At 37.2% G+C, this 27,500-nt stretch overlaps 1 protein-coding gene across 14 annotated transcripts in view; it reads left to right on the forward strand.

The window, feature by feature from the left end:
* Window positions 1–27,500, forward strand: part of srcin1a (SRC kinase signaling inhibitor 1a) — a 230,460-nt gene that overhangs the window by 75,298 nt on the left and 127,662 nt on the right. For all 14 annotated transcript variants that reach the window (XM_061981945.2, XM_072915998.1, XM_061981937.2 and 11 more), the window contains one exon: window positions 13,320–13,346. In XM_061981945.2, the coding sequence (XP_061837929.2) occupies window positions 13,320–13,346 (27 nt within the window). The remainder of the gene's footprint in view (window positions 1–13,319; window positions 13,347–27,500) is intronic.

Below are 27,500 nucleotides of genomic sequence, written 5' to 3' on the forward strand. Positions count from 1 at the left end.
TAAGACTATAGTGGCCATTAACAGTTAGTTTCTACAGTAAAATTATGACGTTTGTCATAATTTTGCCAAGTGAAATTCCGATTATTGTTATGATATTGCCAAAATGTTAAAGTTTTCTTATAACATTGTGACTTTCGTCGAGTAAAATGACGACTCTTTTCCTAAAACTGCCAACATTTTAAGCTTTTCTTGTAAAATTGCGAATGTTACTGAGTAAAATTCCAACTTTTGTCATATTATTGCACAAATGTTCAGTTTTTCTTGTAAAATTTTCACTTGCGTTGAGTAAAATGACGACTTTCATTATAATCCTGACAAAGTTTTTTTTGTGAAATTGTGACCTTTTTTTTTTGAAATTACAACTCAACAAGCTTTTCTATATTTGCATAGTATGTATGTATTATTAATGTTGTAAATACAAATCTTTATATATCTAGAAAGGGTGGTCTTAAAGAGGTAGGCATTTTTTGGAGGTATCAAGAAGGTAAGAAATACAAGAGTGTAATATAGTAATTTTTTTTTTTTTAATTATTACTTTTTATGTAAAATTATTACTCTTTACTGCAAAATGGTGACATTCGTCATATAAAATTCAGAATTTTTATCACAACTTTGCCAATTTTTTTGTTGTTCTTGTAAAATAGTGACATTTTTTTTAGTAATTGCCAAGTAAAATTCCGAATATTATTATAATATTGCCAAAATGTTAAAGTTTTCATATAAAATTGTGACTTGTCGAGTAAAATTACAACTCTTTCCGTAAAATTGCAAATATTTTAAGCTTTTCTCGTATAATTGCGAATGTTATTGAGTAAAATTCCAACTTTTATCATAATATTCCACAAACGTTCCGTTTTTTTTGTAAAATGTTGCCTTGCGTTGAGTAAAATGACGACTTTTATTATAATCCTGACAGTTTTTCTTGTGAAATTGTGACCTTTTTCTTGTGAGATTACAACTCAACAAGCTTTTCTATATTTGCATAGTATGTATATATTATTAATGTTGTAAATACAAATCTTTATATATCTAGAAAGGGTGGTCCTAAAGAGGTAGGCATTTTTTGGAGGTATCAAGAAGGTAAAATATACAAGAGTGTAATATAGTAATATTTTTTTTGTAAAATTATTACTTTTTATGTAAAATTATTACTCTTTACTGCAAAATGGTGACATTCGTCATATAAAATTCAGAATTGTTATCACAATATTGCCAATTTTTTTGTTGTTCTTGTAAAATAGTGACATTTTTGGGAGGAATTGTCTTAGTTTTGCCAAGTAACTAAGTATAATATTGCCAAAATGTTAAAGTTTTCATATTGTGACATTTGTCGAGAAAAATCACAACTCTTTCCAAAAATTTGCAAAAATGTTAAGCTTTTCTCGTAAAATTGCGACTGTTATTGAGTAAAATTCCAACTTTTATCATAATATTGCACAAATGTTCAGTTTTACTTATAAACTTTGCCTTGCGTTGAGTAAAATTATGACTTTTATTACAATACTGCCAAAATTCTAAGTTTTTCGTGTGAAGTGGTGACCTTTTTCTTGTGAAATTCCAACTCATTTTAACAAGTTTTTTTATATTTGCATAATATGTATATATTATTAATGTCGTAAATACAAATCTTTATATATCTAGAAAGGGTGGTCCTAAAGAGGTAGGCATTTTTCGGAGGTCTCAAGAAGGTAAGAAATAAAAGAGTGTAATATTGTAATATTTTTTTGTAAAATTACTCCTTTTTTTATGTAAAATTATTACTCTTTACTGCAAAATGGTGCCATTCGTCATATAAAATTCTGAATTTTTATCACAACATTGCCAATGTTTTTGTTGTTCTTGTAAAATAGTGACCTTTTTTGGAGTAATTGCCAAGTAAAATTCAGAATATTATTATAATATTGCCAAAATGTTAGTTTTCTTAAAAAATTGTGACTTTTGTCAGTAAAATTACGACTCTTTCCATAAAATTGCCAAAATTTTAAGCTTTTCTCGTAAAATTGCGAATGTTATCGAGTAAAATTCCAACTTTTATCACAATATTGCACAAACGTTCAGTTTTTCTTGTAAAATGTTAACTTGCGTTGAGTAAAATGACGACTTTCATTATAATCCTGACAGTTTTTCTTGTGAAATTGTGACCTTTTTTCTTGTGAAATTACAACTCAACAAGCGTTTCTATATTTGCATAGTATGTATATATTATTAATGTTGTAAATACAAATCTTTATATATCTAGAAAGGGTGGTCCTAAAGAGGTAGGCATTTTTTGGAGGTCTCAAGAAAGTAAGAAATACAAGAATGTGTGTGTGTGCGTGTGTGTGTGTGTGTGTGTGTGTGTGTGTGTGTGTGTGTGTGTGTGTGTGTGTGTGTGTGTGTGTGTGTGCGTGTGTGTGTGTGTGTGTGTGTGTGTGTGTTTTCTTGTATTCCTACCCTTCTTGAGACATCAAGAAGGAAAAGTACCTTCCATATGAGGAGGTGTGAACAAGTTAGGACATAAATCATAGTCCCAATACGGAAAACCATTGCATCTAATAGAGAATGTCTCATTTGCAACAAATTCAACAACAAAAAATTTACTAAAACCAGTCTTTTTCTCACAATGTGTCGACTTTTTTTTTATAAAATTGGGAACAATTTCTCATATTCTTTCTGTTTCTGTAATATTGTAAAATTTTCTAGTAAAATTATTACTTTTTTTATGTAAAGTTATTACTCTTTACTGCAAAATTCATCATATAAAATTGTGAATTTTTATCACAGTATTGCCAATGTTTTTGTTGTTCTTGTAAAATAGTGCCATTTTTTTTGAGTAACTGCCAGGTAAAATTATGAATATTATTATAATATTGCCAAAATGTTAAAGTTTTCTTTAAAAATTGCGACTTTTGTCGAGTAAAATTACGACTCTTTCCATAAAATTGTCAAAATGTTAAGCTTTTCTCGTAAAATTGAGACTGTTATTGAGTAAAATTCCAACTTTTATCACAATATTGCACAAACGTTCAGTTTTTCTTGTAAAATGTTGCTTTGCGTTGAGTAAAATGACGACTTTTATTATAATCCTGACAGTTTTTCTTGTGAAATTGTGACCTTTTTTCTTGTGAAATTACAACTCAACAAGCGTTTCTATATTTGCATAGTATGTAAATATTATTAATGTTGTAAATACAAATCTTTATATATCTAGAAAGGGTGGTCCTAAAGAGGTAGGCATTTTTGGAGGTCTCAAGAAGGTAATAAATACAAGAGTGTAATATTTTCTTGTAAAATTATTACTTTTTTATGTTATATTATTATTCTTTACTGCAAAATGGTGACATTCGTCATATCATATTCTGAATTTTTATCACAATATTGCCAATTTTTTTGTTGTTCTTGTAAAATAGTGAAATTTTTTGTAGTAATTGTCATAGTTTTGCCAAGTAACATTCTGAATATTATTATATTATTGCCAAAATGTTAAAGTTTTCATATAAAATTGTGACTTTTGTCGAGTAAAATTACAGCTCTTTCCGTAAAATTGCAAATATTTAAGCTTTTCTCTTAAAATTGCGAATGTTATTGAGTAAAATTCCAACTTTTATCATAATATTGCACAAATGTTCAGTTTTTCTTGTGAAATTTTGCCTCACGTTGAGTAAAATGACGACTTTTATTACAATACTGCCATAATTCTAAGTTTTTTTTATATTTGCATAGTATGTATATATTATTAATGTTGTAAATACACTTCTTTATATATCTAGAAAGGGTGGTCCTAAAAAGGTAGGCATTTTTCTGAGGTCTCAAGAAAGTAAGAAATACAAGAATGTGTTTGTGTGTGTGTGTGTTTTCTTGTATTCCTACCCTTCTTGAGACATCAAGAAGGAAAAGTACCTTCCATATGAGGAGGTGTGAACAAGTTAGGACATAAATCATGGTCCCAATACAGAAAACCATTGCATCTAATAGAGAATTTCTCATTTGCAACAAATTCAACAACAAATAATTAACTAAAAGCAGTCTTTTTCTCACAATGTGTCGAATTTTGTCTTATAAAATTGGGAACAATTTCTCATATTCTTTCTGTTTCTGTAATATTGTAATATTTTCTAGTAAAATTATTACTTTTTTTATGTAAAGTTATTACCCTTTACTGTAAAATTCGTCATATAAAATTGTGAATTTTTATCACAGTATTGCCAATGTTTTTGTAGTTCTTGTAAAAAATAGTGCCATTTTTTTTGAGTAACTGCCAAGTAAAATTATGAATATTATTATAATATTGCCAAAATGTAAAAGTTTTCTTTAAAAATTGTGACTTTTGTCGAGTAAAATTACGACTCTTTCCATAAAATTGTCAAAATGTTAAGCTTTTCTCGTAAAATTTCGACTGTTATTGAGTAAAATTCCAACTTTTATCATAATATTGCACAAATGTTCCGTTTTTCTTGTAAAATTTTGCATTGCGTTGAGTAAAACTACGACTTTTATTATAATTAGAGGCGCCGAAAAGGGGGGGTAAAGGAGACGGATTCTAGGGGCCCATGATGGAGGGGGGCCCAGAGAGGCCCCTAATGATGATGAAATTATAATACAGAAAAAATAATGACACTGTGTTGGGGGCCCTGTAAAGATTCTTTTCATGGGGCCCAAAATCCCTAGTGGCGCCCCTGATTATAATACTGCCAAAATATTACGTTTGTCATGTGAAGTTGTGACCTTTTTCTTGTGAAATTCCAACTCATTTTTCACACCAAGCTTTTTTATATTTGCATAGTATGTATATATTATTAATGTTGTAAATACACTTCTTTAAATATCTAGAAAGGGTGGTCCTAAAGAGGTAGGCATTTTTCATAGGGCTCAAGAAGGTAATACATACTAGAGTGTGTGTGTGTGTGTGTGTGTGTGTGTGTGTGTGTGTGTGTGTGTGTGTGTGTGTGTGTGTGTGTGTGTGTGTGTGTGTGCGGATGTTTAACCACCATCTCCTCCCCCCGGGGCCCACCCTCGCCGCTTTTTCTATGTGCACCATGATGATGACAAAGTGTCCCTCCGAGTAGGCTCTCTCCAGGTCAATAATTATTCTTGAGCACCTGCGAGCTGCGCCTTGACGATAGCGCCGTAAAAAAAAAGAAAGAGCGGAGGTGTCGACTTGACAATGAGGGAGAGGAGCAGCCTCCAGACTTGTTTAGCTGCGAGCCAAAATCAAGTCAATAAAGTAGTCTGAGCGAAAAGGCGAGTGCAAATATTGACGACGGCGCACCGACGTGAGTTTTTCTGCACGGAAATCCGGCTGACACTTGTTGGATTATGGTCGTGATTGCTGTTCAGTACACACCGCATGCTTCCAATAATGTGACACACTTACAGAATGTTCGAGAACATGCTTAATACTACTGTCCGCCATAAAATAATACACAAAATCAGTGAAGTTGGCACGTTGTGTAATTGGTAAATAAAAACAGAATACAATGATTTGCAAATCCTTTTCAACCTATATTCAATTGAATACATACATGCAGAATGCAGTTTGGCATTGTATTGCTGAAATAAGCAGGGGCGTCCATGAAAAAGACGTTGCTTGGATGGGAACATATGTTGCTCCAAAACCTGTATGTACCTTTCAGCATTGATGGTGCCTTCACAGATGTGTAAGTTACCAATGCCTTGGGCACTGATACACCCCCATACCATCACAGGTGCTGGCTTTTGAACTTTGCGCCTGCAACAATCCAGATGGTTCTTTGCCTCTTTGGTCCACAGTTTCCAAAAATAAATTGAAATGTGGACTCGTCAGACCACAGAACATTTTTCCACTTTGCATCAGTCCATCTTAGATGAGCTCGGGCCCAGCAAAGCCGATAGCGTTTCTGGGTGTTGTTGATAAATGGCTTTGGCTTTGCCTAGTAGAGTTTTAACTCGCACTTACAGATGTAGCGACCAACTGTAGTTACTGACAGTGGTTTTCTGAAGTGCTCCTAAGCCAATGTGGTGATATCCTTCACACACTGTTGTCGCTTTTTTATTATGCAGTACCGCCTGAGGGATCTAAGGTCACGGGCATTCAGTGTTGGTTTTCGGCCTCGCCGCTTACGTGCAGTGATTTCTCCAGATTCTCTGAACCTTTTGATGATATTACGGACCGTAGGTGGTGAAATCCCTAAATTCCTTGCAATAGGAAAGACAAAAAGACACTGCAGGGGAAGTTTCTTATATTTCTGTTATTTCTTGTAAGTGAATTATATATATATATATATACATGAATTATGGATACAAACAAGCAAGTAAACAACAATTAATGGCCAATGCATTCACATTTGATTTGAATAAAGTGCAACCAAACCTTTAGGGTGAATTAACAAGAGTAAACCTTTTCTGCTCACACGTTCAACATTCGAGCAATTTTCAATAAAAGTACAGTAACCAACATCTTAACAGTAGATTTACCTGCTAAATAGCAACCTACCTTAACCTTGTAGATTGTTATAGTACCAATAGGTTAAGCTTTGTCAGTGTGTCATGTGTTATACCCAGTTTACCCTAGGGCAGGGGTCGGCAACCCAAAATGTTGAAAGAGCCATATTGGACCAAAAATACAAAAACAAATCTGTCTGGAGCCGCAACAAATTAAAGTGTGTCATGAGATATACATTGAATTGAGATGACTTAAAGGAAACTAAATGACCTCAAATATAGCTACAAATGAGGCATAATGATGCAATATGTACATATAGCTCGCCTAAATAGCATGTTAGCATCGATTAGCTTGCAGTCTTGCAGTGACCAAATATGTCTGATTAGCACTCCACACAAGTCAATAACATCAACAAAACTCACCTTTGTGGATTCATGCACAACGTTAAAAGTTTGGTGGACAAAATGAGACAGAAAAAGAAGTGGCATAAAACACGTCCTCGAAAGTCGGAGAAAGTTATACTTCTAAACCAGGGGTCGGCCACACACGTCTCTAGAGCCGCATGCGGCTCTTTAGCGCCGCCCGAGTGGCTCTCTGGAGCTTTTTCAAAAATGTATGAAAAATGGAAAAAGATGAGGGGGAAAAAAATATATTTTTTGTTTTAATATGGTTTCTGTAGGAGGACAAACATGACACAAACCTCCCTAATTGTTATAAAGCACACTGTTTATATTAAACATGCTTCACTGACTCAAGTATTTGGCGAGCGCCGCTTTGTCCTACTAATTTTGGCGGTCCTTAAACTCACCGTAGTTTGTTTACATGTATAACTTTCTCAGACTTTCTAGGACGTGTTTTATGCCACTTCTTTTTCTGTCTCATTTTGTCCACCAAACTTTTAACATTGTGCGTGAATGCACAAAGGTGAGTTTTGTTGATGTTATTGACTTGTGTGGCGTGCTAATCAGACATATTTGGCCACTGCATGACTGCAAGCTAATCGATGCTAACATGCTATTTAGGCTAGCTATATGTACATATTGCATCATTATGCCTAATTTGTAGCTATATTTGAGGTCATTTAGTTTCCTTTAAGTCATCTCAATTCAATGTATATCTCATGACACACTATCTGTATGTAATATGGCTTTTAATTTGTTGCGGCTCCGGACAGATTTGTTTTTGTATTTTTGGTCCAATATGGCTCTTTCAACATTTTGGGTTGCCGACCCCTGATGTAAACAAACTACGGTGAGTTCAAGGACCGCCAAAATTAGTAGGACAAAACGGCGCTCGCCAAATACTTGAGTCAGTGAAGCATGTTTAATATAAACAGTGTGCTTTATAACAATTAGGGAGGTTTGTGTCATGTTTGTCCTCCTACAGAAACCATATTAAAACAAAAAATATATTTTTTTCCCCTCATCTTTTTCCATTTTTCATACATTTTTGAAAAAGCTCCAGAGAGCCACTAGGGCGGCGCTAAATAGAGCCGCGGGTTGCCGACCCCTGCCCTAGGGCAACAACGTTAATATATGTTTGATAAAACGTGATTATGTGCATGAGTGTATGTATGCATATGTACTTGTATATGTACAGAATGTGTATATGTGTGTTTGTACAGTGAATGTATATGTACAGTATGTGTATATGTGTATGTTTGTATAATGAATGTTTATTATTTAAGGAAAGTACAGCCTACGTTTCAGCTGGAGTTCAATTAAATACCAAGATTTGTAACATTTCTTGCAGCATTTCAACTTTTGCTTATTGATTAAAACTGATGCACTAATCAGGACATTGATTGTGGAGTGGTCTGAAAGAATTCTAATGCAAGTCTGTTATACACTGTAGTGTAAGCACTTTATAATTATAGGCCTCTTTGCGCAGGCGTTTTATCAATTATATATTGCAGCATGTGCATTTACGCCTATTTACTGGTATCCTTTTAAACAAGTAGTTGTGAGATAAGGTTATAACTGTTAGAGGGTGTGCGTGTTTGATTTTTTTTTATTGTAAAATTTCTGGTTTTATGTGAGTATACGTACCAGTGATGTGCGGTGAGGTTGATGGCTGGTGAGGCACTGACTTCATCACAAACATATGAACCCTAAAGAGTATCTTATTCACCATTTGATTGGCAGCAGTTAACGGGTTATGTTTAAAAGCTCATACCAGCATTCTTCCCTGCTTGGCACTCAGCATCAAGGGTTGGAATTGGGGGTTAAATCACCAAAAATTATTCCCGGGCGCGGCGCCGCTGCTGCCCACTGCTCCCCTCACCTCCCAGGGGGTGATCAAGGGGATGGGTCAAATGCAGAGGACAAATTTCACCACACCTCGTGTGTGTGTGACAATCATTGCTACTTTAACTAAACTTTAACTTTACACATATAAACTGTAGCACACAAAAAAGCACATTTAATTAAAAAAAACGTTATTATGGTCTTACCTTTACTTATAAGTGCGGGAACAGTGGTGTTCGTGTTGGAGGAGTTGTGAATGAATGAAATATGAAATCCGTGCTGCAGTCTGCAGGTGTACCTAATGTTGTGTCCCTGCAGTCGTCGTTGTTTTTGCACTTTTTGGCTTCTTGTTAAGTGACTTTTTTTGGGTGGATTCGGTCTTGCACGTGGAGGGTTTGGGTGTGGGCTTTGGTTGGTGTGGCGCTCCCGTCGGGGGGTGCATTCTGCGGCGGGGGTGCATTAACCGGCACCAGGAGGCGGGATTACTGCGAGCCTCACACAGTGCGTCTTCGCAGCAGTTTTATGATTGCTCAGCACAAGAAATACGTTACACACATACAGTTGTTGACAAAATACACTGTACATTATATACCTCAGCTAACTAAACTATGGAAATGTATAATATAATTCATATAGCAATACGGTTTCACTGCACAGCAGGCCAGCAGTTAGCCGAGTCATTGCGCAATCCATGTTGAGGCACAACTGAGTGACGTGCCTCAACTGGCTGCTGATCACCGCACCGTCTCTTCTCAGTATTTGAACGGCAAATGTGAAAATTCAGCGATTTTGAATAAAAATAATCTAAAACTGGTGAAGTTAAATGGAAAATAACTTTATAGTATAATCACTGAATACATATAACAATTTAATTTTTTTTTTTTTTTTTTTTTTACATTTTTTTTCTTTCCATGATGGCAGGTGAGGCCCCGCCTCACCTGCCTCCAGTGACCGCACGTCACTGATACGTACTGTATGTTGTTGTATTGGCAATCATATTATTTTTTTATTACTCTATTTTTTTCTCCCTTGTATGTATATTGTTATATGTTGGGTGCAGTGGCGGATGCTGGTCTCTCAAGGAGGAGAAGCTCAATTTCGGCCGACATCATAAAATGTGTTGGTTTATTTATACGTAAATTCTACCCTCCGTTCCTTTTTAAGAAAGCGATCTGTGACCCTGTCGTACCAAGAAGGTGTATTTTCCAGGGATTCGACAAGTGTCCTCTCAATGGCCCTTGGCCCATAGTGTTGCGGGTGTAAGACTTGAGCCTCTTTAAACAGGAGAAGCTCCTCTCTACACCTGCAGATGTAGCTACAATCTTTGCCACTAATGACAATAGTTTGTGGTAGAGATGTCCGATAATGGCTTTTTTACCGATATTCCGATATTGTCCAACTCTTAATTACCGATTCTGATATCAACCGATACCGATATATACAGTCGTGGAATTAACACATTATTATGCCTAATTTTGTTGTGATGCCCCGCTGGATGCATTAAACAATGTAACAAGGTTTTCCAAAATAAATCAACTCAAGTTATGGAAAAAAATGCCAACATGGCACTGTATATTATTGAAGTCACAAAGAGCGTTATTTTTTTTAACATGCCTCAAAACAGCAGCTTGGAATTTGGGACATGCTCTCCCTGAGAAAGCATGAGGAGGTTGGGGGTGGGGGGTAGCGGGGGGTGTATATTGTAGTGTCCCGGAAGAGTTAGTGCTGCAAGGGGTTCTGGGCATTTGTTCTGTTGTGTTTATGTTGTGTTACGGTGCGGATGTTCTCCCGAAATGTGTTTGTCATTCTTGTTTGGTGTGGGTTCACAGTTTGGCGCATATTTGTAACAGTGTTAAAGTTGTTTATACGGCCACCCTCAGTGTGACCTGTATGGGTGTTGACCAAGTATGCATTGCATTCACTTGTGTGTGTGAAAAGCCGTAGATATTATGTGATTGGGCCGGCACGCAAAGGCAGTGCCTTTAAGGTTTATTGGCGCTCTGTACTTCTCCCTACGTCCGTGTACACAGCGGCGTTTTAAAAAGTCATAAATTTTACTTTTTGAAACCGATACCGATAATTTTGAAACCAATACCGATAATTTCCTATATTACATTTTAAAGCATTTATCCCTAGTTTGTACACCTGTGTGCATTTGTGTGCATTATAAATGTATGTTTGTTCAATAAGAAAATAAATAAATAAATAAAAACATTAAAATTATCTGTGCAGCTTGCGCATGGCTAGTGCGGCGTGTGTCCGCCTGTGAGTGCTTTGAGACGGTGGAGGGGCTCAACAGCACCCGCTTCTCGGTAGGGACATTAACTGCAGAGTGAAAGAAGTCAGGTCTACTTCCTGGTCGGATAAAGATCACTAAATAACTAATAGACCGGGCTTTCTGGTCCGCCGCTCCCAGTCTGTGGAACGCTCTCCCTGACCTCCTAAGGGCACCACAGACTGTGAATGCTTTTTAAAAAGGCTTAAAAACCCTTCTTTTAAAAAAGAAATTAAAAAAATTAAATATATACATACTAGTTCTAGCTATTAGGCTGTTCTAGTTTTTATTTTTATTCATTTTTATTGTCTTTTTATTTATTTATTTTTTTAATACACTGTGGCACTTTGAGGTTGTTTGCTCAATGTAAAGTGCTTTTTACAAATAAAATCTATTATTATTATTATTACGACTGTATATTAATGTCATTTACAACTACTGTATGATTGTATCTCTTTTATGTCCATTGTTATATATATTTTATAGTTGTTTTTTTATGTGAAATCTATTTGCGATGCCATATTGGCCAGGACCCCTTTGCAAAAAGTCATTCTAAAACTCATGGGTCTACTTCCTGGTCGAATAAAGATCACTAAATAACTAACTAAATACAAATGTATGTAATGTGGGTATTTGTTTTTTTTTTACCGTCAGCAAAAACTGATGCTTAATGTCGCTTCAAAACGAAGGACAAATCATGGAAACTCTCGTTCTTCATTTCATATTTCATGTCTGCGTCAGGAGATATTAATAATATACAAAGTCTCCCTACTAACCCACCAGTGCCTCCTTGGAAATGCCCTCCTCTACCTCAAAGAACTACTCACCCCCAAATCCTCCTCCAACCTTCGAGGACAAAGCTACGAACAAAGGGAGACCGGGCTTTCTGGTCCGCCACTACCAGTCTGTGGAACGCTCTCCCTGACCTCCCGAGGGCACCACAGACTGTGGATGCTTTAAAAAAAGGCTTAAAAACCCTTCTTTTTTTTTTTTAAAAAGCCGTTTTTTTTTAGATATATGCATACTAGTTCTAGCTATTAGGCTGTTCTAGTTTTTATTTTCATTCATTTTTATTATCTTTTTATTTACGTATGTAATGTGGGTATTTTTTTTTTTTACTGTCAGCAAAAACTGATGCTTAACGTCGCTTCAAAACGAAAGACAAATCGTGGAAACTCTCGTTCTTCGTTTCATATTTCATGTCTGCGTCAGGAGATATTAATAATATACAAAGTCTCCCTACTAACCCACCAGTGCCTCCATGGAAATGCCCTCGTCTACCTCAAAGAACTACTCACCCCCAAATCTTCCACACGACACCTCCACTCCGGACAGGCTAACCTCCTCCAACCTTCGAGGACAAAGCTGCGAACAATGGGAGACCGGGCTTTTTGGTCCGCCGCTCCCAGTCTGTGGAAGGCTCTCCCTGACCTCCTTAGGGCACCACAGACTGTGGAGGCTTTTAAAAAAAGGCTTAAAACCCCTTCTTTTTAAAAAAGCCTTTTTTTTAGATATATGCATACTAGTTCTAGTTTTTTATTTTTATTATCTTTTTATTTTTTTATTTTTTTAATACATTGTGGCATTTTGAGGTTGTTTGCTCAATGTAAAGTGCTTTTTACAAATAAAATCTATTATTATTATTATTATGACTGTATATTAATGTCATTTACAACTACTGTATGATTGTATCTCTTTTATGTCCATTGTTATATATATATATTATAGTTGTTTTTTATGTGAAATCTATTTGTGATGCAATATTGGCCAGGACCCCTTTGCAAAAAGTCATTCTGAAACTCATGGGTCTACTTCCTGGTCGAATAAAGATCACTAAATAACTAACTAAATATAAATGTATGTAATGTGGGTATTATTTTTTTTTTTTACCGTCAGCAAAAACTGATGCTTAATGTCGCTTCAAAACGAAAGACAAATCATGGAAACTCGTTCTTCATTTCATATTTCATGTCTGCGTCAGGAGATATTAATACCCGGCGAGGCTGAATGATTACTAAGAAGCGCCTGCCGATAAGAATAAGCACTAGAATAAATGTTGGGATTTTAACATTAAAATTCATGAACACTGCCCACTCTTTTATTTTCCTTTGATTTGTCATTTTGGAGGTATATCCGGGGTCTGGTCCTGACTGTGGTGATTACATTTTTTACTGGCGGGAGCTTACCTCCCGAGACCCTTCGCCAAACGCTTCATGCACAGCGGCGTGACGGGAAGTTGAAGAGCAGAAATGACACATATTGGCGAAATTGTGGCCGTCAAGAATATCAATGAGCTGCAAAGAGGAAAAATAAGACATCACAAATAAAGATATGTGTTTTTGTGTGTAATATCTAACTCTTCTTCTCTTCTCTTTATGTTCTACTGGGATGATGGCAGCAACAACCCAACTACTGGAGCTTTAAGGTGAGTGCTGCATGTTCATGTGTCTGCTGGTCTGGAATTATGAGGTGTTAGAGTCCGCCTGCATCGGGGCCGACCACATTCAGCGTTCCAGTCATGTTCTTGATTTGCTTTGTTGGATTTCTGCGCATTAGCGACTGCTAAAGAAGTTGTTTTTCTAGTTGAGCCTTTTCCAGAAATGGCTTGAATGTCTCTTTAGTTAGGAGTTATAGCGCTTCCTGTAGACAGTCGTGGTCAAAATTTGACATACACTTGTAAAGAACATGATGGCATGGCTGTCTTGAGTTTCCAATCATTTCTACAACTCTTATTTTTTTGTGATAGATACGTTTTTTAAATCACTTACTGTACAATATCTGCTCTCACTGTGATGAGAACTGATAGGATGTCCATATCTTCCTGTTTTGATGAAGAATTAATCAAGATGCACACCAAGGGTTAACAAGGAAAGGTGTGTTTGTCTCCATCTCCGGGTATAAATTGAATGTCACAGATGAACAACTTCTAGATTTGTGGCTAAATCCTCCAAATATCCAGATGGGAGGCATGATTTATAATCTAGAACAGTGGTTCTCAACCATTTTTCAGTGATGTACCCCCTGTGAACATTTTTTTAATGCAAGTACCCTCTAATCAGAGCAAAGCATTTTTGCTTGGAAAAAAAGAGATAAAGAAGTAAAATACAGCACTATGTCATCAGTTTATGATTTATTAAATTGTATAACAGTGCAAAATATTGCTCATTTGTTGTGGTCTTTTGAACTAGTTGGAAAAAAAGATATACAAATAACTAAAAACTTGTTGAAAAATAAACAAGTGATTCAATTATAAATTAAAGCTGCAAGCAGCGATGGACGGGACCGACTTTGACGGCACATAAAATCCAAACCGAAACAGTAATTAAAACTTTTTGGTCAATTTTTAATCAGAAGGGTTCAATCTCTCTCCTGTGCTAGTTTGAAGCCGACACGACAAACGCGCTCAGAGGAGATAATGTTTGAAAAAAGGTGACCGGTTTTTACAAAGCTTTTGTTTTGAAGGGGGAATTGCAAACTTCCTGTTGATTTTTGCTGGGGGTTGTCAAAATATGAAATGTAGGTCTAAGTGAGACCTACATAGAGGTTTTTGTTTCATGTCTCTAAGACATTCCTACTGGAAGTTACAGGCAGTTTTGTCTGAGTTTTCCTCCTAGGAGCAGTTGTGTCTGTGTTTTCTTCCTAGGGCGCGCTAGAGCGCAATTTTGAGTTTTGGGGTTGGGTTTTATATTAGATCGCAGTTTTTGCCAGTCCTGATGTGTGTGTCCAGTTTGGTGAGTTTTGAAGCATGTTAAGAGGGTCAAATTACAGCTTTTACTAAAATGTTGTTTTGAAGGAGGAATTGCCAACATCCTGTTGATTTTTGCTGAAGGATGTCAATGTATGTAGGTCTAAGTCAGACTTACATAGAGGTTTTTGTTTCATGTCTCTACAACATTCCTACCGGAAGTTATAAGCTGTTTTGTCTGTGTTTTTTCCTAGGGGGCGCTAGAGCGCAATTTTGAGTTTTGGGGTTTGTTTTTTTTATTAGATGGCAATTTTTGCCAGTCCTGGTGTGTGTGTCAAATATGGTGAGTTTTGAAGCATGTTAAGGGGGTCAAATTAGAGCTCAAGAGGCGGCGGAATAATAATAATAATAAAACCCACGAAATACAATAGGGTCCTCTGTCCCAAAGGGACATTGCGGTCCCTAATAAATATTTCTACACATAGAAGTAATCGTCAACTTAAAGTGCTTTCTTTGGGGATTGTAATAGAGATCCATCTGGATTCATTAACGTAATTCTAAACATTTCTTCACAAAAAAATAAATCTTTAACATCAATATTTATGGAACATGTCCACAAAAAAATCTAGCTGTCAACACTGAATATTGCATTGTTGCATTTCTTTTCACAGTTCTTTTTGACAGACATTTAAAAAAAATCTCACGTACCCCTTGGCATACCTTCAAGTACCCCCAGGGGTACGCGTACCCCCATTTGAGAACCACTGATCTAGAATAACTTTGACGAGCTGAGACACGATGATGCCAGATCATAGTAAAAGCAACAGAGATTTGATTTTGAATTTTATTAAAAGGGGAACATTATCACAATTTCAGAATTGTTAAAACCATTAAAAATCAGTTCCCAGTGGCTTATTATATTTTTCGAAGTTTTTTTCAAAATTTTACCCATCACGCAATATCCCTAAAAAAAGCTTCAAAGTGCCTGATTTTAACCACCCGTCCATTTTCCTGTGACGTCACATAGTGAAGCCAACACAAACAAACATGGCGGAAAGAACAGCAAGCTATAGCGACATTAGCTCGGATTCAGACTCGGAGTTCAGCGGCTTAAGCGATTCAACAGATTACGCATGTATTGAAACGGATGGTTGTAGTGTGGAGGCAGGTAGCGAAAACGAAATTGAAGAAGAAACTGAAGCTATTGAGCCATATCGGTTTGAACCGTATGCAAGCGAAACCGACGAAAACGACACGACAGCCAGCGACACGGGAGAAAACGAGGACGAATTCGGCGATCGCCTTCTAACCAACGATTGGTATGTGTTTGTTTGGCATTAAAGGAAACTAACATCTATGAACTAGGTTTACAGCATATGAAATACATTTGGCAACAACATGCACTTTGAGAGTGCAGACAGCCCAATTTCCATCAATTAATATATTCTGTAGACATACCCTCATCCGCGCTCTTTTCCTGAAAGCTGATCTGTCCAGTTTTGGAGTTGATGTCAGCAGGCCAGGGAAGCTAGGGTCGATAGCTCGCTCGTCTGCGGGAACAAACTGCCGCCATTGCTTGCCGTGCTACCGAGGTCCTTTGTCCCTGAATTGCTCACACACTCCGGCAGATTCAATGGGGGTCTGGCGGCAGATTTCTTTGATTTTATCGTTGGAAATGCATCTGCTTTGAGTGTCGCAGGATATCCACACATTCTTGCCATCTCTGTCGTAGCATAGCTTTCGTTGGTAAAGTGTGCGGAACAAGCGTCCAATTTCTTGCCACTTTCGCATCTTTGGGCCACTGGTGCAACTTGAATCCGTCCCTGTTCGTGTTGTTACACCCTCCGACAACACACCGATGAGGCATGATGTCTCCAAGGTATGGAAAACAGTCGAAAAAACGGAAAATAACAGAGCTGTTTTGACCCGGTGTTTGAGAAAATGGCGGATTGCTTCCTGATGTGACGTCACGTTGTGACGTCATCGCTCCGAGAGCGAATATTAGAAAGGCGTTTAATTCGCCAAAATTCACCCATTTAGAGTTCGGAAATCGGTTAAAAAAATATATGGTCTTTTTTCTGCAACATCAAGGTATATATTGACGCTTACATAGGTCTGGTGATAATGTTCCCCTTTAAGGATCCCCATTAGCTGGTTGCCACAACAACCCACTAGTCTTCCTGGGGTCCACAAATTTAATACAATTACAAATAAAAGCATATCATTATAACTACACAATACAGAAACAAATACAAGCATCAATAAGCAAACAAGCAAACAATTTACAGTCACAGAATAATAATTACCATATAAATATATATATATAAAACAGAGGTCGACTTAGCTGTCTGCGTTAGCGCTAATAATAACAACATTGCTAATATTTGATTAATATTAAGGTCACGATATGTATAAAGAGCATTGTTGGCGGTTTTGGGATGGTTATTTAGAGAGTTTTGTTGGAAAAATAGAGAGCACCCGTTGACTACATTGTTAGCGGATTTTTTATGCAATTATTTATTTACGACTTAGAATGCATAAAAAAAAAAGAAAAAGTGCTCATGTCTTTTACGGATTGTGAATGATAGACCGCACATACTGTATCTGTCTAATTATTGCGTATTTTCAGTATGACTGATCAGATACTATGGTCAGAGTACAAAAGTGTTACTTCAGTGATGTCAATCTACGGAAGTTACATTCGGAGCAGTATATTCCAAATGATTGACTGAATTTGTGGCATTTTGTGATGTTTGGACGGTATTTTCACATACTTTGCAGATTGTAAATACAATTGGATATGGTTTAATGCAGGGGTCGGCAACCCAAAACGTTGAAAGAGCCATATTGGACCAAAAATACAAAAAACAAATCTGTCTGGAGCCGCAAAAAATGAAAAGCCGTATTTAAGTCTTATAATGAAGGCTTCACATGACGTAAGTGTCTATATTAGCTATTATAGCCTACTATCAAAATGACTATGTGTCGCAGGGTGAAGCAAATATTCGTTGACAGAAATCTTGAAATTTTATATTTATTCTACACATTTTTACAACATTAGAAACCATTAGTAAATCAGACACTAAGGTAAGATAACTCCTGGAAATGACTGGCTTTTAATGGCCAAAGGTATAGATGTGTGTCCAAGTTAAAGGAAACGGCAGGCTGTCTTCTTTTAAGAGATTCATTACAATCTTTGGCAAGCTGGGTAATGTTTGCTGTGGTCTGGAACAACATGGCACACAAACAACTATGTGAATTGTGTCATGAGACATGCAAAACTAAATTATATACAAAGAGGATAAAAGTAAAGGATATTAAATGAGCTCAAATATATCTACATACGAGGCATAATGATGCAATATGTGCATACAGCTAGCCTAAGTAGAATGTTAGCGTTGATTAGCTTGCAGTCGTGCACTGACCAAATATGCCTGATTATCACTCCAACAAGTCAATAACATCAACAAAGAGCACTTTTGTGCATTCACGCACAGCATTAAACGTTTGGTGGACAAAATGAGACAAAGGAGTAGAAGATATTACATGTAAACAAACTGTTGCGTCACAGTCCACACTATGGTGAGTTCAAGAACCGGCGAAATTAGTAGAACAAAATGATGTTCACCAAATACTGTCATCAGTGAAGCAAACACACAAACATACTAAACAGTGGGCTTTCTAACAATTGGGAAGGCTTGTGTCATGTTTGTCCTCAAACAAAAGACATAAAAATTATGTTTCCCCCATCTTTTTCCATTTTTAATTTTTGTTTTTAAATGCTCCTGGGAGCCACTAGGGCGGCACTAAAGAGCCACAAGTTGCTGAGCCCCGGTTTAATGGATACAATGAGACCCAATTAAGCATATAAAGTCAACTTGTTTTTCCAATCTACTGGTACTTTAAGGTACTCAGAAGGGGTTTTATTTTTAATGGAAATTTTGATGGCCTTTGAGCAGGATGACAGCGTGACCTGTAATTTGTCAGTCTGGTCTACTCTCAAGGCTCCTGTATGCATAAATACACCGGGTGTGTGTGTGTGTGTGTGTGTGTGTGTGTGTGTGTGTGTGTGTGTGTGTGTGTGTGTGTGTGTGTGTGTGTGTGTGTGTGTGTGTGTGTTCTTGTATTTCTACCCTTCTTGAGACATCAACAAGGAAAAGTACCTTCCATATGAGGAGCGGTGAACAAGTTAGGACATAAATCATGGTCCCAATACGGAAAACCATTGCATCTAATAGAGAATGTCTCATTTGCACCCCTGGTAGTGAAATCTATCAAAATTAGGGTGGTCCCAAAAAGGAGGGATTTTTCAAATTGGCTGTGTCGGTTTTAAAAGTGCTCCCCGTCTGGTCAACATATGAAATAACAAGTGTGTGTGAAAATTTGAAGTGCTCCCCCTCTGGCCAACATATGTAATAGTAAGTGTGTGTAAGAAATTGAAATGCGCCCTCTTTGGCCAAAATAATAAAATAAAAAAATTATACAGAGACATACTGTAATAATTTGAAGTAAATAATGAAAATTAAAAACCAATTACAAACCAAAAAATCTATAAGCAGTCTTTTTCTCACAATGTGTCGACAATTTCTCATATTCTTTCTGTTTCTGTACTATTGCACTATTTTCTAGTAAAATTATGTAAAATTATCACTTTTTAATGCAAAATGGTGACATTTGTCATATAAAATTCTGACTTTTTTATCACAATATTGCTCATTTTTTTGGTTGTTTTTGTAAAAAAGTGACATTTTTGGAGAAAAATTATGACTTTTGTCATAGTTTTGCCGAGTAAAATTCCGATTATTATTATAATATTGCCAAGATTTTAAAGTTTTCTTATAAAACTGTGACTTTTGTCGAGTAAAATTACGACACTTTTCATAAAATTACCCAAATTTTAAACTTTTCTTGTCAAATTCTGACTTCCTATGAAAAAAATTTTTTTTTTAATGCAAAATGGTGACATTATCATATAAAATTCTGACTTTTTTATCACAATATTGGCCTTTTTTTTTTTTGTTCTTGTAAAAAAGTGACGTTTTTGGAGAAAAGTAATGACTTTTGTCATAGTTTTTCAAAGTAAAATTCTGATTATTATTATAACATTGCCAAGATTTTGAAGTTTTCTTATAAAACTGTGACTTTTGTCGAGTGAAATTACGACTCTTTTTCATAAAATTGCCCAAATTTTAAGCTTTTCTTGTAAAATTCTGACTTCCTATGTAAAATTATTATTTTTAATGCAAAATGGTGATATTTGTCATATAAAATTCTGACTTTTTTATCATAATATTGCCCATTTTTTTGTTGTTTTTGTAAAAAAGTGACATTTTTGGAGAAAAATTATGACTTTTGTCATAGTTTTGCCGAGTAAAATTCCGATTATTATTATAATATTGCCAAGATTTTGAAGTTTTCTTATAAAACTGTGACTTTTGTTGAGTAAAATTACGACGCTTTTCATAAAATTGCCCAAATTTTAAGCTTTTCTTGTAAAATTCTGACTTCCCATGTAGAGTTATTATTTTTTAATGCAAAATGATGACATTTGTCATATAAAATTCTGACTTTTTTATCACAATATTGGCCATTTTTTTGTTGTTCTTGTAAAAAAGTGACATTTTTGGAGAAAAATCATGACTTTTGTCATAGTTTTGCCGAGTAAATTCCGATTATTATTATAATATCGCCAATATTTTAAAGTTTTCTTATAAAACTGTGACTTTTGTCGAGTGAAATTACGACACTTTTCATAAAATTGCCCAAACTTTAAGCTTTTCTTGTAAAATTCTGACTTCCTATGTAAAATTATTATTTTTTAATGCAAAATGGTGACATTTGTCATATAAAATTCTGACTTTTTTATCACAATATTGCCCTTTTTTTTTTTTTTTTTTGTAAAAAAGTTAAATTTTTGGAGAAAAATCATGACTTTTGTCATAGTTTTGCTGAGTAAAATTACGAGTATTATTATAATATTGCCAAGATTTTGAAGATTCTTATAAAACTGTGACTTTTGTCGAGTAAAATTACGACTCTTTTTGTAAAATTGCGACTGTTTTTGAGTAAAATTCCAACTTGTATCATAATATTGCACAATCGTTCAGTTTTTCTTGTCAACATTTGACTTGCGTTGAGTAAAATGATGACTTTTATTGCAATACTGCCAAAATTCTACGTTTTTCTTGTGAAATTGTGACCTTTTTCTTGTGAAATTCCAACTCATTTTTCACGACAACCTTTTTTATATTTGCATAGTATGTATATATTATTAATGTTGTAAATACATTTCTTTATATATCTAGAAAGGGTGGTCCTAAAGAGTTAGGCCTTTTTCGGAGGTCTCAAGAAGGTAACAAATACAAGAGTGTGTGTGTGCGTGTGTGTGTGTGTGTGTGTGTGTGTGTGTGTGTGTGTGTGTGTGTGTGTGTGTGTGTGTGTGTGTGTGTGTGTGTGTGTGTGTGTGTGTGTTAAAGGGTTATGGAGGAGGCAATGTCAGGGTTGACAACAGCTTAAACTTCCCTTGCTCCGTTTAATCTGTCGTCAGCAATTCACTGAGGATTTATGATCACCTCCGTCAGCCGCCGTTAACATTTGGTTGTCACATGACCTCCCCTGATGCGCTCCGCTGGGAGCGAACGCTCCAGCACGAGGGGAGAAATAAGCATAAGACGTATTGATCACCGGAGTCGACCTCATGTGGACCCATTGTTCCTTGGCTGGTGCTAAACAATGCAACTATTGACGTGTGCGAGTGCAAGGAAAGGAAAAGAAACAACAACAAAAACAGCCCTCAGGCTTATCTGTTGCGTATTTTCCTCCTCTCCATTCCGGCTCAACCATCGGTTTGACAGGGGTGGAAATGTCACTGATTATCAACAGCCATGTTCCTTGACCCATGGTGGGGGGCGCGGCAATTTATCCATCACTCCCGAGGATTTTATCCCCAGCGAGATTGATGGGAATTAGAGCTAAACGATAACCTTTGCTTTTATTGTTTGGCTTATTTAGCCAACTGTTTGCCGAGCAATTGGATTTAACTTTGTTTATGCGGCGACAATTTACAACACGAGTTAGCTCAGGGCAGTTTTCGTAGGGCTTAATCAAATTGGTCATCATAAAAGCGGCTTTGAACATCATTTTAAATTTAACTTAAGAAAAAAAAAAAATGCAGTCTAAGCTTGAGCCCCTGGAGAGGGGGTCCAGACTGAGGCCAAGGAAGAAGAAAAAAAACCTCATAGCCATAGCACACATAAACGTGTGTGTAAGAGGGAAACTGTCAGGTTCAAACACTGATGGCGTCTATTAAACAAGACAAGAAGCAAAGAATCAAACAGAGACAGAATTCAATTTGGACTCAATTGAGGAGAGACGCCAGGACACTGCACTCTTGTACAGTGTCCAGCATGCTCTGGCGAAAGATTGTACAACTCCTCCTTTATTACAGTGGTCCCCAACCATCGGGCCGTGGATCGATTGGTACGGGCCGCACAAGAAATATATATATATATATATATATATATATATATATATATATATATATATATATATATATATATATATATATATATATATATATATATATTTTTTTTTTTTTTTTTTTTTTATTAAATCAACATAAAAAACACAAGATACACTTACAATAAGTGCACCAACACAAAAAAACTCCCTCCCCATTTACACTCATTCACACTCATTCGCACAAAAGGGTTGTTTCTTTCTGTTATTAATATTTCTGGTTCCTACATTATATATCAATATAGATCAATACAGTCTGCAAGGGATACAGTCCGTAAGCACACATGATTGTATTTTTTTATGACCAAAAAAAAAATAAAAAAATTACCATAACTCCCCCCACCCCCTCCCCCTCTCGCCCTCACTCGGTCCGTGGGACAAATTTTCAAGCGTTGCCCGGTCCACAGTTACAAAAAGGTTGGGGACCACCGCTTTATTAGACTTTTTCTGACCACATGACCGCAGCTGCTTTTAGAAGGGAAGTGGGTCGTAAACAGCCTTGCCTCTGCTTAGAGAACAGTTAAAAAGAAAAGGTCGTAAACACTTCACAGAAAAGGTCGTAAACGAGTTCAAAAAGAGGTTCGTAAAACAGTTCAAAAAGGAGGTCGTCTGGAAATTGGGCAGATCCTGCCTTCTCTCCGCTTTGTAGTCCCTGGATCAAAACAACATCCTCCTGTTGATTACCATACATGAAAGAAAACAAAACATCTTCATGCTGCTTACCCCCCCTACACAGTGGAGTTTTACGAGCCTTACTCTTGGTAGGTCTTCTCACCAGGCACTCAAATGTAACACAAAGTTTTTGTGATAACTTAGAAACAATTATTCTAACAGAAACATCAAAGAACACAAAGGACATGAAAGACATTAAAAATGAGCAGAGTTGATGCAACCAGCCATTTTCTACATACAGCCACAAAAGTAAAACCACAACAAAAATAAATGAATACACTGCGGTGGCCTCCCCACGCCATCGTCTGCTGGGGTGGGGGGGGGGGGGGGAGCATAGCCAGAGATAGGAGCAGACCCAACAAAGCAACCGACTCCACCCTCGGCCGCCCACCAACTCTCGACCAGTATCCAGTTGCTTGGATGGCAACATATGTATGTACCTTTTAGTATAAATGGTGCCTTCACGGAGGAGTAAGTTACCCATGCCTTAGGCAATAATACACCCCCATACCATCACAGATGCTGGCTTTTCAACTTTGCACCTATAACAGTCCGGATGGTTCTTTTCCTCTTTGGTTCGGAGGACACGACGTCCACAGTTTCCGAAAAACATTTGAAATGTGGACTCGTCAGACCATAGAACACTTTTCCACTTTGCATCAGTCCATCTTAGGTGAACTCGGGCCCAGCGAAGCCGGCGGCGTTTCTGGGTGTTGTTGATAAATGGCTTTGGCTTTGCGTAGTAGCGTTTCAACTTGCACTTACAGATGTAGCGATCAACTGTAGTTACTGACAGTGGTTTTCTGAAGTGTTCATGAGCCCATGTGGTGATATCCTTTACACGCTGATGTCGGTTTTTGATGCAGTACCGCCTGAGGAATCGAAGGTCCATAATATCGTCGCTTACGTGCAGTGATTTCTCCAGATTCTCTGAACCTTTTGATGATATTGCAGACCGTAGATGGTGAAATCCCTAAATTCCTTGCAATAGCTGGTTGAGAAATGTTGTTCTTAAACTGTTGGACAATTTGCTCACGCATTTGTTCACAAAGTTGTGACCCTCGCTCGTCCTTGTTTGTGAATGACTGAGCATTTCATGGAAGCTGCTTTTATACCCAATCATGGCACCCACCCGTTCCCAATTAGCCTGTTCACCTGTGGGATGTTCCAAATAAGTGTTTGGTGAGCATTCCTCAACTTTCTCAGTCTTTTTTGCCACATGTTGCAGGCATCAAATTCCAAATGAGCTAATATTTGCAAAAAATAACAAAAGTTTTCCAGTTTGAACGTTAAGTATCTTGTCTTTGCAGTCTATTCAATTGAATATAAGTTGAAAAGGATTTGCAAATCATTGATTCACACAACGTGCCAACTTCATTGGTTTTGTATATTGAATTACTTTTTAAAAGTACTTTCCAGAACAGTCTTTGACTAGCTGTTTTTGCAGAAGGCCTTTAAAAAACAGGAATTAAATAGACCAAAATCCAATGTCTACTGTAGAGGAAGCGGGTTCTCTGAAATATGCAAGCCAAGACTCATAGTGAAGTGAGGAGTCTGACCTCCCGATCCTTAGCTTTCTGACAATATGGCCCACAAATAGGAAAACATATCAGGTCATCGCATTTTCAAAAAAAAAAAACATTTATTCGAATCATCGTGTCTCCAAGTGGTTCTGGAATTTTAAGGAGAGACTTTACGTAGGGCTTATTTCTCCTCCCTCGCAGTATGTGCTTGACACTTCATTTCACACTAAAGCTCTTTTAAAGCGTCGACATCTTCTCTGCCTGCAGGAAAAATGAACCCGGAGTGCAAATGTTTATATTATGGCTCTTCATAGTAATAGTTTGGGCTGCCGGGCAAAGGGCAATATGCAAAGGCATATAGGAGAAAATAAACACATTTCAGGGTTATTCAATGGCATCGCTGCAATTTGCCAAAGCAATTTGCCCATGTTATTAGAAAGCTACTGTAGTCCAGTGTGTGTGTGTGTGTGTGTGTGTGTGTGTGTGTGTGTGTGTGTGTGTGTGTGTGTGTGTGTGTGTGTGTGTGTGTGTGTGTGTGTGTGTGTGTGTGTGTGTGTGTGTGTGTGTGTGTGTGTGTGTGTGTGTGGACTGGGAAGTGCAGGATTGTGTGTCCAGGCAGAAGATTGGAGTCGGAGGACGTTAGAGACTAGAATAATGGAGGTGGGCAAGGAGCGTTACACGGTGGAGGACAAAATAAATGCTGATAGCTGCAAAATAGACCAGTGGCCTTTTGTCACTGGAAACCAAAAAAAAAAAGCCTCCTGTTATATAGAAGATCTTTGGCAAGTGTTTTTTTGCAGTTGGCTCTTAAAACAGTCGTATAGAGGATCTTTGACTGCCCTTTTAAAAGACCTACAGCCGAGCCCTCTTGAGTTATGTTATGTACTGTCAGGTTCAAACATTGATGACATCTATTAAACAGGACAAGAAGCAAAGAATCAAACAGAGACAGAATTCAATTTGACTCAATTTGAGGAGAAACGTCTGGTCTGTACACTTGTACAGACCCCAGCACGCTCTGTCAAAAGATTGCAAGCCTCCTTCTTTTACAAACCCCGTTTCCATATGAGTTGGGAAATTGTGTTAGATGTAAATATAAACGGAATACAATGATTTGCAAATCATTTTCAACCCATATTCAATTGAATGCACTACAAAGACAAGATATTTGATGTTCAAACTTATTATTTTTTGCAAATAATAATTAACTTAGAATTTCATGGCTGCAACACGTGCCAAAATAGTTGGGAAAGGGCATGTTCACCACTGTGTTACATGGCCTTTCCTTTTAACAACACTCAGTAAACGTTTGGGAACTGAGGAAACTAATTGTTGAAGCTTTGAAAGTGGAATTCTTTCCCATTCTTGTTTTATGTAGAGCTTCAGTCGTTCAACAGTCCGGGGTCTCCGCTGTCGTATTTTACGCTTCATAATGCGCCACACATTTTCGATGGGAGACAGGTCTGGGCTGCAGGCGGACCAGGAAAGTACCCGCACTCTTTTTTTACGAAGCCACGTGTCATGATCCGTTACCCGGATCATGGCATGATTTATGTTGGTTATGTTTCTGTTTTAGTCTGTTTCCTGGGTGCACACTCTTTCCCTGTTTACTGTTGGTTTCCATGGGCACTGATTCTCCTCACCTGTCTTAGTTTTGCAATTAGTGTTCCCACCAGGTGTTTTGGTTAATCACTCCCCTTCATAGTTTCCTGTCACCCAGCAGTAGTGGCTGGGTCAATCTGTTACGTCTTGGGCGCATGGCTGAGATTGTCATGTTCTTTCCAAGGCAGAAGACAAGCAGGTGCGGCGTGCAGGTAAGATGAAGTATATTTAATTATTTTTAGGACAGGATAAAAAATACAAGACTGAAAACATAAATCATGCCATGATCCGGGTAACGGATCATGACACCACGCTGTCATAACACATGCTGAATGTGGCTTGGCATTGTCTTGCTGAAATAAGCAGGGGCGTCCATGAAAAAGACGGCGCTTAGATGGCAGCATACGTTGTTCCAAAACCTGTATGTACCTTTCAGCATTAATGGCGCCTTCACAGATGTGTAAGTTACCCATGTCTTGGGCACTAATACACCCCCATACCAACTTTGTGTCGATAACAGTCTGGATGGCTCGCTTCCCCTTTGGTCCGGATGACACGATGTCGAATATTTCCAAAAACAATTTGAAATGTGGACTCGTCAGACCACAGAACACTTTTCCACTTTGCATGAGTCCATATTAGATGATCTCGGGTCCATAGAAGCCGGCGGCGTTTCTGGATGTTGTTGATAAATGGCTTTCGCTTTGCATAGTAGAGCTTTAACTTGCACTTACAGATGTAGCGACCAACTGTAGTTACTGACAGTGGTTTTCTGAAGTGTTCCTGAGCCCATGTGGTGATATCCTTTAGAGATTGATGTTGGTTTTTGATACAGTGCCGTCTGAGGGATCGAAGGTCAAGGTCATTCAATGTTGGTTTCCGGCCATGCCGCTTACGTGGAGTGATTTCTCCAGATTCTCTGAACCTTTTGATGATATTATGGACCGTAGATGTTGAAATCCCTAAATTTCTTGCAATTGCACTTTGAGAAACGTTGTTCTTAAACTGTTTGACTATTTGCGCACGCAGTTGTGGACAAAGGGGTGTACCTCGTCCCATCATTTCTTGTGAAAGACTGGGCATTTTTTGGGAAGCTGTTTTTATACCCAATCATAGCACCCACCTGTTCCCAATTAGCCTGCACACCTGTGGGATGTTCCAAATAAGTGTTTGATGAGCATTCCTCAATTTTATCAGTATTTATTGCCACCTTTCCCAACTTCTTTGTCACGTGTTGCTGGCATCAAATTCTAAAGTTAATGATTATTTGCAAAACAAAAAAATGTTTATCAGTTTGAACATCAAATATGTTGTCTTTGTAGCATATTCAACTGAATATGGGTTGAAAATGATTTGCAAATCATTGTATTCCGTTTATATATTTACATCTAACACAATTTCTCAACTCATATGGAAACGGGGTTTGTAAAAGAAGTGGTGTCCACCTGTTATAGACGATTATTGACTTGTGTTTTGGCAGTTTGTGGCTAAAACTGGCTCGTGTCATTTATTGGATCTTTGTCTAGCTTAAAAACAGCAGAACACTCCTGTCATACAAAGGATCTTTGACTAGCATTTT

Source organism: Nerophis lumbriciformis, linkage group LG24 (assembly GCF_033978685.3).
Source record: "Nerophis lumbriciformis linkage group LG24, RoL_Nlum_v2.1, whole genome shotgun sequence".
NCBI classification, from domain to species: Eukaryota; Metazoa; Chordata; class Actinopteri; order Syngnathiformes; family Syngnathidae; genus Nerophis; species Nerophis lumbriciformis.